The 20,835-nt window shown below is 38.4% G+C and overlaps 1 protein-coding gene across 1 annotated transcript in view; it reads right to left on the minus strand.

Moving 5' to 3' along the window:
* abtb2b (ankyrin repeat and BTB (POZ) domain containing 2b) overlaps nucleotides 1-20,835 on the minus strand; it is a 122,898-nt gene that overhangs the window by 16,891 nt on the left and 85,172 nt on the right. Inside the window, exon 3 of the mRNA XM_020931094.2 lies at nucleotides 14,991-15,201. Coding sequence (XP_020786753.1) covers nucleotides 14,991-15,201 — 211 coding nt within the window. The remainder of the gene's footprint in view (nucleotides 1-14,990; nucleotides 15,202-20,835) is intronic.

The following is a 20,835-nucleotide window of genomic DNA, read 5'->3' on the forward strand; positions in this document are numbered from 1 at the left end:
GGAATATTCCCCAGTATAGCATTAAACTTCAATCCAGCATCAGTAAAATGTAATAATAATCATTTTAATTAAAAAATATAACCGAAATATCATGAAATCGTATTGTCAAAGTTCTCACAATAATATCGTGGACCATCACAATGTATTGAATTACAAGTCTCTTTGCTTAAATTAAGAGTTAAGGTACAGCAATAGCCAAAAAAAAAAAGACAGAGGGAACTACATAGACCATGATCCTTTGCTCCATTTCAGTGCAGACTACAAGAAGAAATCACAGTTCTAAGCACTTTTAAGACTTAGTTCTTTGGATTAAGTCTTATCAAGGCATTTTATGAGGAAAAAGTAAAATATTAACAGTTTTAGCTGTATTGCCTCCACAAAATATCGCAATAAATATCGTACCGTGAGATGTACAATTTGGATATTGTTACATCCCTAATCGTGAGCCTCCCCACCATATTGTGAGCTTTCCAACGATATCGCAATAAATATCATACCGTAAGATTCATACTGTGACGATATCGTATCATGAGACTTGGATATCGATTTACATTTCAAGAAGATCTCAAATCGTTTTTACCTTGAAAAAAACATACATTCTTTCTATGAACGGAGTCACCTCCCCACAGATCTGACTAAATCAACTAAATCCATTTAATACCAAGCAATAACATCACCATGGAAGAGAGCAGATTGTTAGCCAGGCCGGCGCCACATAGTGCCTCCACTCAATTTTATTTCTCTCCAGCGACTAAATCAGTAATCGGAACACACTAGACGGTTTGCAAGAACCCCGGAAGAGCGAGTCCGGGCACGAGTCAATCAGCGAAGAGCCATACATTCTGTGTTGGCAACGATTCAAGAGATTGAGGATTTAAAGCCGGAAACAAAGAGAATGTTTGGTGAATTTTATCAAGAGGAAAGACATTATTGCCCTTCTTCCCACGGGATTTGGGAAAAGCTTAATATACCAGTTTACCCCGTTAGCATACCTCACAACCAAATAGCAGCGATTGTTTAAATAAAAAACGTACCAGCCTACTGTCAAGTGAACAAATCCTAATGCTGCGAGGTCAGAGGGTTTCCACAAACTGAAACCGGCTGATGAATCAGGCTAGTAGATAATTGACCCCTTGAGAAAAGTTACATAGTGTATTTTTAAGTCCATTTTCAATAACTTTTATGAACATGAAGCTGGATTGTGCATACTTATCATTTCTTCTTGATTAAAATTACTTCAAGACAGATTTTGAGTACAGCTTTTTACTATTGCTCAAAGGCGGCTCACTGGTGTAACTCGTAAAATACCCATTGTGAACACTCAAAAAACACTTCCACAAGTAGGTGTGAACGTTTACTGGTCATAAAATATTATCAGACCAAGACTCCACTATGACCCTGAAACTGCTTTGTAACTAAAATGTCAATCTTTCATCTCTGATTCACTAAAAGAAACTCACGACTGACTTGTGTACACCTGGATCCTCTTCTGACCTTTACTCAGAGTTAGTCACAGCCAGACTCTGCTTATCTCACACACTTGTTACTTTTACACACGTCAGACCCTTCACTCCAGTGTCACTCACAAACACTACACATGTCCACACACACAGGGAGGAGCATTTACAGGAAGGGTGGAAAGCTGGTTTACTTTTGTAGTTATGTCAACATGAATAAAAAATCACTATTTCAATTGGATAATATGAAACTGTGGTAAATTTAGGCATAATTGGACTCGTTTTTTATTATATTACACTATTCTCTGACCTATGTGATGTTGTTTCCTCATTAATAACAGATGTAGAGTTTTGTTTTGTTTCATTCAGACACGTTTGACACACTTTTCTCAGACAAAAAACACTCTATTCCACTTTGTGATGTCATATGGCAGTAAAGGAAATCCTCTACTGGTTTCTTTTTGTTAATCTTTACACCTTTACTGGAATTATTTCGATAATTTCCGTCCTGGAATTGCCAACATCCACTGAAGAAAAGGTCAAATGTAGCCGTTAATGTGAAAACTACCTCTTCATGACATCACAAGGTGGAACAGAGCACAAACTAATAATAAAGGATTACTCTACTACTATGAATCAAACAAAACAACTCCAGGTATGTTTTTGAGGAGGTAACAGCATTTTAACATGGCCTAAAGCTCACATGAGTCACTTTTTTGTAATATGTTTGTCATGAGGAAACAAAATTATAACATAGATCAGAAAATAGTGTAATAAGGGCCCTTTAAAGACCAGTATTTTCAAGTAAGGTATTGCCTTCTATGTGTGGAAACTAGAAACCGTTTAAAAGGACTTTACAGAGCTTGGACTTGTGTTTTGTTATCTTTTATCTTTTTTTTTTTTTAACCTGTGGCTGTTCAGTACTTATCTTTGTACCATTTCAAGCTCTTCATTGGACTTGCACGACTTGAACTGCAATAAATAACTGGAAAAGTTAGGGTGTTGTAACACTTTTGACCGGTAGTGTAAACAGATTAACAATAAAGCATTACTCAAACATGTGTGAATGAAACAAAACATGCATATACTCCACATATATTTTGATAAGGTAACAACATTATAACATGGCTTAAAGCTCACAAGAGTCAATTTTGCGTAATATAGGACTTTTAATACAAAAACGGTAAGTGAATATATAATTAGACAAACCTTTAAAAATAAGTTGGCCTATTTAAACCATTAACCATACATGGCTTGCTATATGTGGAAACTAGAAACTGTTTAAAAGGATTAAGTGACTTTACAGAAATCCTTCAGGTCTTTTTAAAGTGTGTTTTGTTTTTGCTCCAAGCCTCACGTCTTCCCTCTGTATTCCAATTGTTCTCCTCCTCCTCTTTCTAATCCCTTCCCTGATATGGCTCTGACTGCGGGCCAGCGTCTAGCCGGCGTGTGCCTATCGTCTGACCATATGTGCATAGAATGGAGCTGTGAACAATGGAGCGTGGCTGCTGTTTGTGTTTGATTGGGAGTCAGGGGTGTTAATGATTGTTTGAACACGAAACTTCCCCTCTCCTGCTGAGGTGTTATTTTAAGCCCCGGTCCACCTTTGTTTGGTGTTATGTGATTGCTTTAATGTATCTATGAATACAAATAGAGGGGAAAGCAAAGACATTACACATGTAGATTGTAAACAAAAGAAGATGTGTTACACGGAGTTCATTCTCTGTTAATGAGAAAGAGGAGTCTTGCAGTGCTTTGTATTCCCCTCATGGGTTTTAAGTACCCTGCTGTTCCTATGTGGGTTAAAACATTTCTATTAGATAGGCTTTTTAATGCAAAAGTTAGCCAGTCAAAGTGCCCATGTTCAGCTATTTTCTGATCTATCTTATAAAGTTGTTTCCTTATCAATAACATACGTGGAGGTGTGTTTTGTTCCATATACACAGATATGTTATAAGGTACTTTTTTCAGACCAAGAGTTTGTTTTCATACCTGACAGTTTGGATTGCTCACTAGCAGTCTTCCTCAGAGTGGTCACGTGATGTTGCTGTGGCGTGTCCGGTCAGCTTTTGGTGGTGTCTTCCTACTGGTGGTGGCAGGACGACAGCGCCACCTGCAGTCTGACTTCCTCAGGACAGTATCTCAGGTGTGTGAGAGGAAAAAAGCCCCCTCGTCCTGGTTTATAGTCCCATGGGCACGTTTCCCTATTTCGATTGGCTGTTTAATCCAGCAACGGTGTTTGTTTTCCTCTGTCCCAATGATGTTTGCTCCGTCCCAGCCCATAATGTGGTTCTGTCTTTTACAGAGGTCAGAGATGGCTAGAGATGGGATAGTGTCCTGAGGAAGTCGGACTGCAGATGGCGCTGTCGTCCTGCCTCCACCGGTAGGAAGACAGCTCCAAAACCTGATTAAATCAGCTCATCACATCACAGCAACATCATGTGACTCGGAAGACCGCTAGTGAGCAGTTGAAACTGTCAGGTATGAAAACAAACTGTTGGTCTGAAAAAAGAATCTAATAACATAAAATATCAGAAGACCAAATGAACCTCACTAGACTATTCATTTACACATGTTTAACACAAAAATCCTGCAGATTCATGCTGAGTTTTTCAGAAAACCTTGTCATAACATGTGGTAATGCAGTAAGTACCCTGCACCACTGTGTTTTTAAACTCCATACACCTTCACTTGATTCATTTGGATAATTTCAGCCCTGGAATTGCCAATCTCAACTGAGCTAAAGGTAAAAGGTGTAAACTTAAAAACGACGGTTTGAGGATATCATAAGGTGTTACATCTAGTGAGCATTTTGAAATTTAGAGATGAGGTTTGGAGACGTGTGAATCAAACAAAACAAAACATACAAACAGAGTATATTTTTGATGAGATAACATTATAACATGGCTTAAAGCTCACAAGAGTCACTTTTGCATAATATAGGACCTTTAATACAAAAACGGTGGTACAAAGTGGATATATAATTAGACAAACATTAAAAATAAGATGGCCTATTTAAACAGTTAACCATACATGGCTTGCAGCAAGGAGTACAACATATTTATAAAACTGTTGACCTTAAGCTACTCTGCTTTTCTATCTTAGGCTCTTTATCAGCAGATATCTCTCAAGAGGAGGACCATTCTGTCAAGAGTGAAGCTAACAAGCAACAAGGCCTAATGAAGGAGGAGGAATGGACACTTAAATGGGACTGATAAGAACAGTTAAAGGGGGTAGAGACTGGTGGAGGGCTGGAGACAGGTGGACAGGAGTAAACAGGGCAGACTGGTGGGCGGGGGTGAGTGTTGTGACAGTCGAGGTCCTGTGTGTGAGTGACAGGAAAAACATGTTCGAATGAGGAGCAAAAACTTCGGAAATCAATGTTATGTCTGGGTCAATGCAGCCTCAAAACTGAAAAGATCTAATGTGTGTTTATGGCTTAAAACCAAGCTGCAGGGAGTATAATGTGGCTCACTTGATGCTTCAAACTCCTTGTTTTTACATTAGTGGTTTTAATCTTTGATCTCTCTTTGCAATAGACTTGAAACTAAAGTCTTATTTTCTTTGATATTTTGAAGTGGAATAGCTTGATGCAATTTGCAATTTTGAGTTTAGTTCATTAAACGAAGAATGAAAGAGTGGGTGGTAATTCAGTTCTGACTAGAGGGGATGGAGTACGTATTAGGGATGTAACAATAACCAAAATATCGTGATATCATATCGTCAAAAGTCTCTGAAGTGGCTAAATTTCCCTTCTTGTGTTCATTGAGTTCTTCTTTTCATATTCATGCAATTAACCACTTTCAGATGGAAAGAACGAGTCTACTTGTGTTCATGGTTTTAACAACGGTAGAAAACGGTGTGTCTGTTCCGTCTTTACTGAAAATCTTACACAAGATACAGAATAACGGTTTTACCTTCCATCAGTGTGCGAGCTCAAAGCGTCATATTGGCGCCGGCTCCTACTGACTATACATCTGGAAATTCTAAAACTTCTAAAAAATTATTCTGAACTAATTCAAAACTAAATAAAAAAATCACTAAATACAAATGATCAAATATAGTAATGTAAATGTAATGTAATCCTAAATATGCTGTAACATGCAATCACTGAATATAAATCAAATTATATTATGAATCTGAATCTGACTTGAATCTGAGCTTAAATTGTAACATAGAAAATGGCACCAAAAGTCTCACAATAATATGGTGGACAACCTAAATATAATGAATTACAAGTCTTTTTGCTTAAATGAATAGTTATGTGTTTTTTATGTCTTTCTTAGTGATTTGCCATTCTTATTCTGTAAAGCACTTTTGTGAATGAATTGTGTGACAATTAAACATGCCTTGCCTTGCCATGGTGTACCAGTGGCTAAAAAACAGAGCAAACTACATAGACCATGATCCTTTGGTGTTGTCAGTGCAGACTACATCAATAAATAACTATTATTAAGAACTTTTAACATCTTAATTCTTCATATTATAACAGGACAAAAAACATGTGAAAGCTTTTAAAAGGAAAAGTGGCATATTCACAATTTTATACGCCTCTATAAAACATCGCAACAAATATTGAACAGTCAGATACATATCGTGAAAACACTGTATCGAGGGAATTTGATATCGTTACATCCCGAGTAGGTATGTATCCTATAGTCCAACAACCAATAACAACAGAGAAGAGAAGCTCAATTAAATTCTAATAGCCTCATTGATTATGTGGTAATACAGGAAGTGCTCCACTGTGTTTTTAAACTCCATACACCTTCATTTTAATCATTTGGATAATTTCAGCCCTGGAATTGACAATCTCAAAGGTAAACTTCACTGGTTATTATTAACTTCACTGGTTATTATTTATCTTCAAATGCATAAATCTCAGTTATCCTGAATATCTCAAACAGTATTTAATTCCGTTCAGGTTCTCTTACAGTTTTTGTCACGTAGATATAAATCACATATTTTTTGTTGTCCCAAGAGTCAAAAAACAAATAGGAAAACACTTGGTTAAATATAAAGCTCCCTCTGATTGGAACAATCTTCCCTCATGGATTTGCGTTTAACTTCTGCCCCATTTAAAAATGCTCTGGTTCAGTGTTTACATAACCCGTGTACTTGTTTTTGATCATTTTGTAAAATTTTGTTGTTTATCTTGTTGTATTTTTGACTATATTTGAACTCTGTCTAAGTTTTTGTTCAAATTTGATTTATTATGTGTCCAACAGTCAAGTGTGAGTGAGTGTGTGTATGGTTGTGTTGATTTTGTCATTTATTTTTTCATGTTTGTTTGAATTTATGTAGCCGTCTGTCTGCCCTACTGTGTCTGTCTTCTGCTGTTGTAACTATGAGGACCCCTTCGAAAACGAGATGGCGACATCTCAAGAGGTTTATCCTCCAAACAAATAAATTCAAATTCAAATGGTAGATTGATTAATAATAAAGGGTTACTAGAGATATAACGATATCCAAATCTCTCAGTACGATATTATCACGATATGTGTCTCACGGTAAGATATTCATTGCGGTATTTTGGTATGATAGGACACTTTTTTGCTTTTAAAATACCCCGACAAGTGTGAATTATTACCGTCACAAACCCAAGAATTAAAGTAAAAAATTAAAATAAGTAAAAAACATATTACTTTAAGTTGTCTGCGCTGAAATGAATCATGGGATATGTAATTCCTGATGCTTATTAGGTATTGCAGCTGTAAAACCATGCATTTAAGCAAACAAACTTGTAATATGATTTACTGTGTCAGCCCACGATGTTATTGTGAGATTTCTGACAATACGATATCTCGGATATTTCGGTTATTGTTACATCTTTAAGGGTTACTAAACATGTGTGTATGTAACATTTTGAGCTTTGGAGATGTAGACAGACTAATAATAAAAGGTTATTCAAACGTGTGAATGAAACAAAACAACTCTGGGTATGTTTTTGAGGAGGAAGCAGCATTTTAACATGGCTTAAAGCTCACAAGAGTCAATTTTGCATAATACAGGTCCTTTAAGCCTAGGTTGGATTTATTTAGATAATTCAGCACCAAGAAACATACCTGTCAAACGGCCAATATTTTTCCAACATGCTCTACAACTGTGTACAGACCTCTGCCAGTGACCCAGAGCCGCACACGAAGCATATCTGGTTCATCGTCCATGCTGTTCTGGCCTCTTTCCCACAATGCATCCTGCCTCTAATCTTTGTACGTGAAGAGTCAAACCCCAAACCCCAGCCCCTGACCCCTGCCTCTGGGTTATGGCCCCCGGCATGAAACCCAAACTTGAGGTCCGCATGACATCAAAGACTGGACGCCTGTTAACGCTGTAACTGGATAGGCTGTCTGGCTTGCCCACTGACCAGCATTGCGAGGTTGCTCTGTGGGAACACATACACAGACCTGTACGCTATCTGTGATTTATTCTGACGCTTTCTACCACACCTGGCTGATCGTAAAATAACTCAGACCCAAGCCAGGTGTGCACGAACTTTAAAAGGGCCCATATTATTCTATTTTCTGATGTTCTATGTCAGTGTTTCCTTTTTTTTTCTGGGGACCCTTATTTTAAAAGTCACAAACATGTCAATAGACATAATTCATAAATCACAAAATAAAGGTGGATTTGAGCATTTAATTTAGCTTCAATTAAGCCCTGATGATGGTTGAAAGATGTTGGCTTTGGCCATTTAAATAAAGACCTTTTACTATATTTTTCCTCGTGCTATATACTGGAGTCCTGTTGTGTTTGGATTTAAGCATTACTGAACATTAATGAGCATATTTTATTGTCGACTGACTGATCGTGTCTCTGAACAATTAGTATTACTCAAGTTTTAAACAATGAAAAACAGTCATTGAACCAGCAATAAAGGGGATTAAGTAGTCGCCTATTGGGCCCGTTTCTTGGCCCGTTTCTTTTTCTTTTCAACGTTCAGTTGAAACAGCAATATTGGAACAAAAGAGTCAATAAAATAATTACAAAAAGATTATAAATTATACAAAATATGTCGTCACATTTCAACTTGTATCAGAATTGTCTATTGCAAACCTACATGCAGATCGTGACAAGGCAACCCCAAAAAAATCTCTAACTTGAAAACGACCACTTGCTGAAATCACAACTTGGAACACAGCATTTTCAGCTTCAGAGATGTAGACAGACAAATAATAAAGGATTATTCAAACATGTGTGAATGAAACAAAACAAGTCCAGGTAGGGCTGCTCGATTATGGAAAGAATCATTATCACGATTATTTTAGGTCAATATTGAAATCACAGTTATTTTTTAGTTACACCATGCATTTATTCAGCATTTCTCTATCAAAAAAACCCACTTTGTTAACTTTCAAACTGAAAATAAACAGATGCTTCAAATATATATCTCGTTTTTGCTCAGTTTTACGATGTATAAAACATTAAATTAATAAAATATACTTTGAACATGAGACATAGACATAAGGCATACTTATACATATTAGGGATGTAAGGATATTCAAAACTCTCGGCATGATATTATCACGATATGCATCTCATGGTACGATATTGATTGCAATATTTTGAAGAGGCTGATATAATTGTACAAGGGACACTTTTTTGCTTTTAAAATACCTTGACAAGATTTTGGTGTGAATTATTTCTGTCATAATCCCAGTAATTCAAGTAAAAACATATATATTCATATTGTCTGCACTGAAATGAATCATGGGATATGTAGTTTCCGATGTTTATAAGGTGTTACTACTAGAAACGTGATAGAAATTTAATTAATTGCACAGACTTAACTCCAGGGATATTTTTGATGATGTAACAACATTATAACATGGCTAAAAGAATCTATTTGGCATAATATAGGACCTTTAAACAGTCCACCATTAAAAACACACATCACAGCATTCCTACATCCAGTTTTTTACATGTTCTATCCTAAAGAAAATATACAAGTGTCTTTTGAACTGACTCCAAAGAGGTTTCAAAATGGGGGGTATAATGAGCGAGTACAGGTCAGGGTTAACTGCTGATGTGGAGTCGGATTACTCGCATTAAAGGGGGAAAAAACTTGTATCTGATGAACTTTTGGTTAAGGTTACTACTACCAGTCCGCTCTTATCGTGAACACACATCGATCCATTAGTACTCGAGGGCGTCTGGGGAGGGGAAGTGGACGTGGTCTGCTGAAAAGATGGAAATGCTTCTATTTTTGCCAAGGAGTTTGTCAGTTTTCATAATATATATTCACTATGTTATTATTTCATTGTTGAGAACGTCAGAAACATTTGTGTGTAAAACTAGTAATTACTTTTTTCATATTTGTGCTGATTAAACTATAATTTGACTGTTAGACGTCATATAATTTAAAGTTTCGTAAAACAACTTTTGTAAGCAAGAATTCGTCTCGTTAAAGAAGAATAATCTTGATTTAAAAGGTCCTATATTACGCAGAAAATAGCGAAATATGGGTCCTTCAGGAAGCACTCGCTGCTAAATTAATGCTTTATAAGAAGGAGTAAAAAAGTAAAAGTATGTAGCAGTGTAAAATGTAAACACTACATGTGATTTAATCCTGTATTATATATTATTATTAACTAATTGCCGACTCTAAACAGGGTCTTAAAAAAGGGCGTCTCCCAAAATAATTCTAACATGCCTGAAGTGTTTGACGATCTGGGCCACACAGTTTCTGGTGGTTTGAGGTTTCCACCATAAATTTTATAAGCTTTTAGTAGAGGTGGAAGAGAAGGAGGGAAGGAGAGAGAGAGAGAGGTGAGAGGTAGAGAGGGAGAGGAGGAGAGAGAAAGACTGGGGCAAAGAGAGAGAAGAGGGAGAGAGAAAAAAAGAGGGAGAAAGGTGGGGGAGTGGGGGCAGGGAGAGAGAGAGAGAGAGAAAGAGAAAGAGTGAGAGAAGGAGGCAGAGACAGAGAGAAGAGGGAGATAGAGTCGGGGAGAGAAAGACTGGAGGGCAGAGAGAGAGGAAAGGCGGGAGAGAGGAGGAAGGGAGAAGGAAAGAGAGAGAGAAAGAGAAGGAGGGAGAGAAAGAAAGGGAAGCAGGGAGAAAGGTGGGGGGCAGGCAGAGAGAGAGAGAAGGAGGCAGAGACAGAGAGGAGAGAGGGAGAGAGAAGGAGGAGGGAGAGAGAGAGATGGAGAGAAAGGGAAGGAGGGGAAAAGAAAGCAGGAGAAAGGGGGGGCAGGTAGTGAGAGAGAGAGAGGGATGAGGGAGAGAGAAAGAGGGAGAAAGGTGGAGGGCAGGGAGAGAGAGATGAGGGAGAGAGAGGAGGGAAGGAGAGGAAAGAGAGAGCGAGAGAGAGAGGGAGAAAGGTGGAGGGCAGGTAGAGACAGGAGGGAGAAAGAGGAAAGGAGGGACAGAAAGAAAGAGAGAGAGGAGGGAGAGAGAGAGAGAAAGAAAGAAAGAAGGAGGCAGAGAGCGGTAGAGAGGGAGAGGAGGAGAGAAAGATTGGGGAGGCAGAGAGGGAGTGACATAGATAGAGAGAGAGTGAAAGAGAAAGGGGGAGGGAGAGAGTGAGAAAGAGAAAGGGAGAGTCATAGTGAAAGAGGGCAGAGAGGCAAAGGGAAAAAGAAAGAGAATGAGAGAGAGACATAGAGAGAGACATGGGCAGAGAGAGAGAGAGAGAGTGAGAGAGACGGTGCCAAGATGCAAAGAGGCCTGACTGCAGAGAAAAGCCTTCATCATTACCAGAACCCACACCATAACCATAGATTCTATAAAGCTTTTAGTAGAAAGGAGAGAACGAGAGAGAGAGAGAGAGAGATGGAGGGAGGGAGAGACATAGAGCGAAAATGTGCCAAGATGCAAAGAGGCCCGACTGGAGAGAAAAACCTTCATCATTACCAGCACCCACAAACTGTAATCACTACCAGGTTTTGCACCGTTCTACTCCACTACCTGCTCTGCCACAACAGTAGAAAGCAGATACGAAATGCAGCTGCTTCTTCTATTAAAGTCTATAAGTTGCAGATGTTGACAAGCAGCAAAGCATTTCATCTTGGGAATAAAACTCGTGATATACAGTAGGCATAAAACGGAGACAGCATGGGAGTAATATGGAAAGCTATAGGAAACGTATATTCTCTAACTCGGACACACTGGCCACTTTATTAGGTACACCTTATTGTCTGGTATTTTTTAAAGGATTTGAGCAAACAGGATAAAAGCAAAACTCAACCACACAAGTTACTAAAAGTCTGTCATACTAATTTAGGGCCCATTTCAGTTTTTTCTTTGTTTACCAGGGGGTTCTGCCTTCACTTCAAAATTAAGTTCAAATATTTGTGCAGAAACACAAATCTATTACAGAAATCTTTTTTTAATTGATAAACTTTCCATGAAATTTGTAATTTAAGTTTTAACATGAACTTGTATTCAAATTGGAATAAGTCATTTTTTCTTGTAAAATCTTGCACTCTGCTCCACTTTTCTCATGTTGGACATTTTTCTGATGAGGGTGTCACAGTCAACAGTCAAAACGATCGTCCTTTAAGAGAGTTTAAATTTGTGCTGCTTGGTTACAGAGACGCTACTGCTGTGATAAACCACAGAACAAAATTGAGGGCCACTCTTGGAGGGCCGGATGCCACCTGTGCTTTAAGCCATTCTGAATGCTGTTACCTCATCAAAAACATACCTGGAGTTGTGTTTTATTTCATATGAATATCTATGTGTACTGGACTGTGCGTCTATATTGTGTATACCAAAAGAATTAACTACATATTCTTTCCTGCATTCATAAAGTTTGATGATTTTTGTGTTGTTTTCTGTAAATAGTTCTGCCGTCTTGTATCCTGTTCTATATGTTAATAGAGTTAGGTAAAATAAGTGCAAAAACTTCAGTGATATGCATATTTTTTTGTGTTAATTCACTGTAATATGATTATGATTGTGATAACTGACCAAAAAAAATAAACTTGAATAACTAAATGTACATGTTGTTGAGTAATTACTGAGTTGTCTACATCTCCAAAGCTCAAAACGCACTCTTTTATCTTCTCATTTGACAGCTACCTTTTACTTTTAATTCAGTAGAGATGTGAATTCCAGGGCTGAAATTATCCAAATGATTCTAGTGAAGGTGTATGGAGTTTAAAAACACAGTGGAGCACTTTGTCTTTTATCACATGACATCACAAGGTGTAACACAGCGTCTTACACAGCCTAAATATGGGACATTTGTGTGTTAAATAGGGCTGGGTATCATTAAGAAATTGCAGATACGATACATTTCTTGATACAAGGCACTTTCGATTCAACACACTTCAATAAAAATAAAGGCTAAATCGTGGCTGTGATACTAAAAGTGTTTGTTAAACCACCTCTTGTGCAAAGTGAATTTGAAACACACCCATATTACTCAAAAAATTGTGAAAACGTCAAATCTGTTGCATAAATGAGTTTCTTTCTTCTCAACCAGCAACAAAACTGTAGCTCTGAAACAAAATAATTTACTAAAATATACCAAAAAATACTCTTGGCGATATATCAATACAGCAGCCTACGATATCGATACTGTATTATCACATTAAACAATACGATATATCGATATTTCAGCGTGTGTGAAAGAAACAAAACACAATCCCGGGTATGTTTTTGAAGAGAAAACATTACAACAAAAATCTGAAAATAGCGTAATATGGGCCATTCAAGTTGCACAATAAAATTACATAGATAAAAAATAAATGCTGATAATTTTCACTGTAAATTGTAATCTAGCAATCCAAACTATTCCAGTAAACCTTATGAAACGCTCTCTGTCTCTAAGACTCTCTCTCCTTGCGTAAGAGTCCCAGTAGGCATAAGCAAAACACTATGACAAAATTGCTATCTACTTCCTCCCATTGACAATTACCTTTCAAAACCCCTGATCCTACTCTTGCAATCACTAACACATGGTCTTTTCACAATCCAGCCACTGCTCCGCGTTCATGTCCCTGAGTGTTACCTTGAGACGGGCCTGCATACATCAATTCAAAAGTGTAATTAACCTTTGAACATATGCAAGCACTTTCCAATGACATTTTAACATGAACTCGTGTCGAAAAAAGCACGTCTGAATACTTTACAAACACAGATGTGCAGGGAGTCTGGGAGCACTTTTCTCAAATATACTGCGTTAACTTGCCTGGTAATCTTTTCTATTGGGTATATCAAAAGTAAATACATATTAGATTACTACTTCACAGCTTTTGTATGCGTGGGGGAAGAATAAAAGACTTGAGCACTTCTTAAATCAACAGTTTTCAGACTCAACATTCTCATCAACTTTCCCGTTTATCCGTTCATAAAAAAACATTAATTCAATTTCTGTTGGACAAAATTCTGTTCAAAATCAGTATATTTGAAACTTTATTAAACCTCAAACTCTGCACAAAATAAATTTACTTGGGTACAATGGGTACTGTAATGCTTGAACTTAAGTCATTTTTGTCATTTGATCATTTTACTTGAGTATATTTTTTTGGTCTGATATTTGCACTTAAAGATTCACTGTGTAACATTTCAGTTGGGGGTTCGTCACCTGCTTGTTTCTATGGCTATGTCATTGCTTCGTTTAGAGTGTTCCACAGTATGACATTAAACAGCTCTACCTTACATTTATTCAAGTACAGATGGTTTATTGTAGCCAGGCTGGTGCCACCTAGTGCCTCCGCTCAATTTCATTTCTGACCAGTAACTAGGTCAGGAATCGGAATACACTAGAAGGTTTGCAAGAACACCAGAAGTTGTAGACTGCGCACTGGCCAATCAGCGAAGAGCTGTGAAGACAGGACTGGGTCCCTTTTGTGGTACAGCACAACAGTAAACAAAGCGATCGAGATGGATGTAGATGAAAACAGACATTCTGTGTTGGCAATGATTCCCGAGATTGAGGATTTAAAGCCGGAACAAAGAGAATGTTTGGTGAATTTTATCAAGGGGAAAGACGTTATTGCCCTACTTCCTACGCGATTTGGGAAAAGCTTAATATAGTTAAACCCTGTTAGCGACGCTTTACATACGTCTCGACCAAATAGCAGCGACTGGTTAGATAAAAAAAAAATATACAAACAAATCCGAATGCTGCGAGGTCAGAGGACGGTTTCCACAAAGTGAAACCAGCTGATGAATCTAGGTTTATTGCTCAAAAATACTTAGAAAAACAGGCATTCTGACTGTGAGCGAGGTTGTCTCTCCACAGATCTGACCTGTAACTTGGTCTGGTTTTGTCTCCATGAAGATAGAAAGTTTCGTAATATACTGTCAAGCATTCCAGACAATAACATATCCATGCAGGAAAGCTTATGACCCTCCCTGCTGTTTACTTTGGAGAGCAGGTATCTGTACTTTTCACTCCACTACATTTTTAATGGACTGATACTTTAATACTTTTACTTAATTAGTTCTTTTTCATGTGATGCTTTTATGGTATCTGCACTTTTACTCAAGTAACAAAACAGAGTACTTCTTCCACCAGTTTGTGAGAGATTAGATCAGTTTGTTGTGCTGTTTATTTAAAGTGTTTCCGAGTGTGTCTCCCACCTCTCTTTGCTCAGTGCCATGCGTGGAGGGTCCAAGTTGGGATTCTCCATGGACTCCATCTGTGGACAGCGCAGGAAGTAGTAGAGGGTGTGGAGGGCGTCCGGGGACCAGGACACGGGCTGCTGAGGGCGTGCGTGACGAGACGGACTCTGCCCCGCACGGACCGAGCTCAGCCTCTGCATGTGGTGCATCGCCCTGGAAACCAAATCACCTGGAAAAAGGAAGAGGAGATTCATGTTTAGAGTTATTTAAATTTTTTTTTACTTTGTGCTTTAAAGGAGCACGATGTAATTTTTTGGTTGGGGGTCTGTCACCTGCTTCTATGGATACGTTATTGCTCTGCCTGAAATGTTCCACAATATGACATTAAACAGTTCTACCTTACATTTATTAAATCACAGGTGGTTTTATGGCTTAAAAATACAAAAAAATTTTGACTGTGAGCGGGGTTGCCTCGCCACAGCTCTGGTTTAGACCTGGTTTAGACCTGGTTTAGACCTGGTTTAGTCCTGGTTTAGTCCTGGTTTAGTCCCGGTTTAGTCCAGGTTTAGTCCAGGTTTAGTCCAGGTTTAGTCCAGGTTTAGTCCAGGTTTAGTCCCGTTTTAGATCCGGTTTAGACCCGGTTTAGACCTGGTTTAGACCTAGTTTAGTCCTGGTTTAGTCCTGATTTGGACCTGGTTTAGTCCTGGTTTAGTCCCGGTTTAGTCCCGGTTTAGTCCCGGTTTAGTCCCGGTTTAGACCCGGTTTAGACCCGGTTTAGACCTGGTTTAGACCTGGTTTAGACCTAGTTTAGACCTGGTTTAGTCCTGGTTTAGTCCTGGTTTAGTCCTAATTTAGACCATGTTTAGCCCTGGTTTAGTCCTGGTTTAGACCTGGTTTAGATCTGGTTTAGTCCTGGTTTAGACCTTGTTTAGATCTGGTTTAGATCTGGTTTAGTCCTGGTTTAGTCCTGGTTTAGACCTGGTTTAGATCTGGTTTAGTCATGGTTTAGTCTTGGTTTAGTCTAGGTTTAGTCTTGGTTTAGTCTTGGTTCAGTTCTGGTTCAGTTCTGGTTTAGTCCTGGTTCAGTTCTGGTTTAGTCCTGGTTCAGACTAGGATTCATATTTATTTCATACAATCGTTTTGTTTTATTGACATATTTAAAACATTAATGCATTTTCTAAAAGTAATTATTTGTACTGACCATATTATAAACTCAGTGTCGTGACATATTTCAGCCACTAGTCCTCAGCGCAAACTCCAACTTTGTTTATAAATGCCAACAAAGATGAAATTAAGCACTTATTATGCATTTACTATTAACTAGCTTTTAATATGTGGTCCCTAATCTAAAGTGTTAACAAAATTAGAGTATATGGACTCTTTAAAAAGTCATTCAGCATTCACATGTTTTGAGTTAATCTAGTACAAAATTGGTTCAACAACAGTAACCAAGCCCACAAATTGTAGTTCAGAACTTTTCATGCACCATCCACAAATAAACCAATGAAAGCATCAATTCATGTAGATTTCCTCGCTGCAATGTCAACCAGCTTCTTACACTCCTAATGTGTGTAGTATTTCCCATTAACAACCGTATCATAATCACTCACCAGAGCAGATGGCCATTATAAATTCATCTAAATTCTCAGCAAACTAAATGAACCAGGAATGTTGAAAGTGTAAATGAAGTGTGTAACCTCTTCTGTGTTTCTTAATCACTGCTTTCAGCCTGAGGTGGTCTGTCTCAGTCTCAGTGTGGGCAGCTATGTGATTAGGACTCTTAAAATATCGTGTATTTTGTTTAGACTAGTCTGCCTGCTATATTTACGCGCTATAGGGGACTTTATCAGTAAGTCATGTGAGCGTCCACTATAAACAATGTGACCATGAGCACGACAAGACTACAGTAAGAGGAACAAGGGAGAGACCCAAACTGGAATCACAGAAGAGATAACGGAGCTAGAGATAAGAGTTAAAAGAACAACCATTTTATACATCCACTGGTTTCAGAGTGTTTTGTCTGGTTTCTCAGTATGGTATTAAAGGGACAGTCTGGAATTTTGGACATTCCTAGTTGGCCAGAGTGTTGGAGACGTGTGGAGACACTTTTTAAAAATATTGCATCCAGTCCTTGTATTTGCAGAGGTCGCTGGTGCTAGACCAGAGTCCCGCGGGTTCGGGCAAATAGTTGCTGAATCGGGCAGGTAGTACCGGTATGCGGGCGGGTAGTAATTACACACGGGGAGTCAGGACTAAATCAGAACTAAACCAAGACTACACCAGGACTAATCTTGGGCTCGAGAGAGAGAGAGAACCCCGAGCTCGTGGAGCAGGGTGTCCACAAAGTGCGATCGGGCAACGGCTGCGTTTACCTCTGGAGCACGGAGCTCTACACGGTCACCGCTGAGAGTCCGAGCCCATCCCGACAGTTAGTCCTGGTTCAGTCCTGGTTTAGTCCTAGTTTAGTCCTGGTTTAGTCCTGGAATCAGTCCTAGGTCAGTCCTGCCTTAGTCCTGGTTTAGTCCTGGGTCAATCCTGGCTTAGTCCTGGTTTAGTCCTAGGTTAGTCCTGGCTTAGTCTTGGTTTAGTCCTGGTTTAGTCCTGGAATCAGTCCTACTGTAGGTTAGTCCTGGTTTAGTCCTAGTTTAGTCCTGGTTTAGTCCTGGAATCAGTCCTAGGTTAGTCCTGGCTTAGTCCTGGCTTAGTCCTGGTTTAGTCCTGGGTCAATCCTGCCTTAGTCCTGGTATAGTTCTTGTCAATCCTCGTTTAGTCCTGGTTTAGTACTGGAATCAGTCCTAGGTTAGTCCTGGCTTAGTCCTGGTTTAGTCCTGGTTTAGTCTGTGGCATCTCAATCAGTGTTTCTTCTGCTCAGTAAATAAAGCCTGTGAAATGATGACTGTAAATTCATGTCTGTGAATTTGTATTCGTAATGAAGAAAGCGTAACCGTTTCATTTCATTTCGTGATTGTAATTCTTAAAGTCGTAACTTTTCAGTTCGTATTCTAATGGATGAAGTAAAACCAACCTTGCATTTGAAGGATTTATGTCTGAGTAGCAACAGCGAGTTGTACTTCCTGATAGAAACCTTGACAGCGACGGGCTGATATCACCTAGCACCTTTCTTACCGGCAAAGTAAAATTCCACAGCTGCTGAGAAAATAAATTCCGCTGCTGAGAAAATAGTCCCTCAACATGCGACGATTCAAGCGATGCAAGGTTAGTTTTATTTCAAGCATTATTCTATCAACACAGACATTCACATCGATAGTCTGGTGTAATAATATATTTGCTTTGAGTGTTTTGTGGAGTGGGTAAGACTGTTTTTAGTGGCAGGATAACTATGGTCATTGACATGCACTAGTCTAGCACCAGCGACCTCTGTAAATACAAGGACTGGACGGAATATTTAAAAAAGTGTCTCCACACGTCTCCAACACTCTGGCTCACTAGGACATGAGGCCCTATGTGCAAAATTCTGGACTGTCCCTTTAAACATTTCTATCTTCATAGAGACTAAAACAGACCAAGTAACAGGTCAGATGTACCCTTCTCACAGTCAGAATGCCTGCTTTTCTAGGTATTTTTAAGATGTAAAACCATGTGTAATTAAATAAACGTAAGGTAGAGCTGTTTCATGTCATACCAAGCAATGATATATCTATAAAAACAACCAGGTGACGACCTCTAAACCAAAACAGTTACACAATGCACCTTTAAACTTTTAAACATTTTAATGAAAACTAAAATATTACTTAATTGATTACGGTACTACAATGACTAGAACCAAGATTTGTAACTATAGAATTAACACTTAAGTATTCATAAACAGATTTCCCTTTAGTAGTAGGAGTAGTGTACTTCAACTCTTTTGAGCAGTACTGGGTTGAGTCAGTATTGTGTTACTTCTGGCTTCTGTTAGAACTTGGAATCATGTAACAAATTCTAATTAAACTTGATTAGCTCTTGCCCTGGGTTAATTTCTAACCGGATTACTGCAGTAATGGGGCAGCCTGAAGGCCAAGGCTGAGTGGGCCTATATGTCTTTATTAAGGGACGTGAGGTTCTCCGAGGGGGGCTTATTGGAGTAGCCCTCCCAAAACAGCTCCACTTAAATCTGAAGGGCCTCTTTTGTACTTAACCACCAGCAGCAGCCGTCCCTCCAGGAGGTCTCCCAGGAATTCCAGCCTGAGATGGAGACCCTCTTCTTGGCTTTCCATCACTGTACTGTGCCCGGAGGCAACTCTGGACTGGACTGGGGTTTGGGGGGCTACTTCTTTTCTAGATAAAGACTTTTAATGGGTTTTTTGTGTAGGCCTAGAGGGCAAAATGCAATGATATATTTATATTTTGATAGACAAGAGAAGATGGTTTAAATTAACTTAAGATTTATGACTAGATTTAGAAGATTTTAGACAAAGCTCTTCTTATGTAGTGGCAAAAGCGAAAGGCAAAAACCCACCACCTCAACGTTTCCCAGATAAACTACTGCTTGTCCCACGTTGCAAGTAATTTTGGCATCTTAAAGCAAACATTCCTAGTCTTCCACCATGCATCCTCAATCATGCTAATCATTTGGATTTGGAATATTTTGAACAAAGTTGGTGTTAATGTTTTTATGTCGTTCCAACGCGAAAAACGACCGCCTCAAAACTTTCCCAGATAAACTCTTGGTTGCCCAACGTTCCAAGTCTTTAAAAACACAGCGTTTTCTATTTGCGAGAATAACTCAGCCTATAAATATGCAAGATTTGTGTGTTAAACATGTGTGAATGAAACAAAACACAACTCCAGGTCTGTTTGTGACGAGGAAACAACACGAAAAACACCCACCTCCAACTTTCTCGGATAAACTATTGGTTGCATTCCAAGTATTTTCTTTTCTTAACACATGCATTCTCAATCATGTTAATCAATGAAGCATTACTTTAGATTTGGAACATTTTGAGCAAAGCTGGTGATGATGTTATGTTATTCCAAGGTGAAAAACGACCACCTCATACTTTCTCAGATAAACTACTGGTTGTCCAACATTCCAAGTCAGTTCTGAATCTTAATGTTGTCTTCCACCATGCATCCTCCATAACGTTAATCATTTAGATTTTGAATATTATGAACAAAGCTCATGTCCATGTTATTATTCCAAAGGGAAAAAATGACCATCTCAAATCTTTTCACATAAACTACTGGTTGTCCAACATTCCAAGCAATTTTGGGATCCTAAAGCAAAAATTCCATGTCTTCACGCATCCTCCATCATGATAATCAATGAAGAATAAGTTTAGATTTGGAATATTTTGAAAGAACTGGTGTTATGTTGTTTTAAAGTGCAAAATGACCACTTCAAACTTTCTCAAATGAAATATTAGTTGTCCACATTGGAAACAAACTTTGGGATCTTAAAGCAAAAAATCCTAGTTTTCTACCATGCAACCACCTCAAACTTTCTCAGATAAACTACTGGTTGTCCAACATTCCAAGGAATTTTGGGATCTTGGTGTTATGTTATTCCAAAGTGAAAAAACGACAACCTCAAACTTTCTCAGAAAAAGTATTAGTTGTCTCACACAGGAAGTAATTTTGGGATCCTAAAGCAAAAAGTCCTAGTTACTATGCAACCACCTCAAACTTTCTCACGTAAACTACTGATTGTCCAACATTCCAAGAAATTTTGGGGTCTTAAAGCAAAAAATCCAAGTCTTCCATCATACATCCTCCTTTCTGTTAACCATTTGGATTTGTAATTTATTTATTTATTTTTTTAAAGTTGGTGTTAATGTTTTTATGTTGTTCCAAAGTGAAAAATGACCACCTCGAATCTTCTCAGATAAACTCTTGGTTGTCCAACATTCCAAATCTTCCACCA

Source organism: Boleophthalmus pectinirostris, unplaced genomic scaffold (genome assembly GCF_026225935.1).
Source record: "Boleophthalmus pectinirostris isolate CB_2022bp ecotype Guang Dong unplaced genomic scaffold, ASM2622593v1 HiC_scaffold_2, whole genome shotgun sequence".
Taxonomy (NCBI): domain Eukaryota; kingdom Metazoa; phylum Chordata; class Actinopteri; order Gobiiformes; family Gobiidae; genus Boleophthalmus; species Boleophthalmus pectinirostris.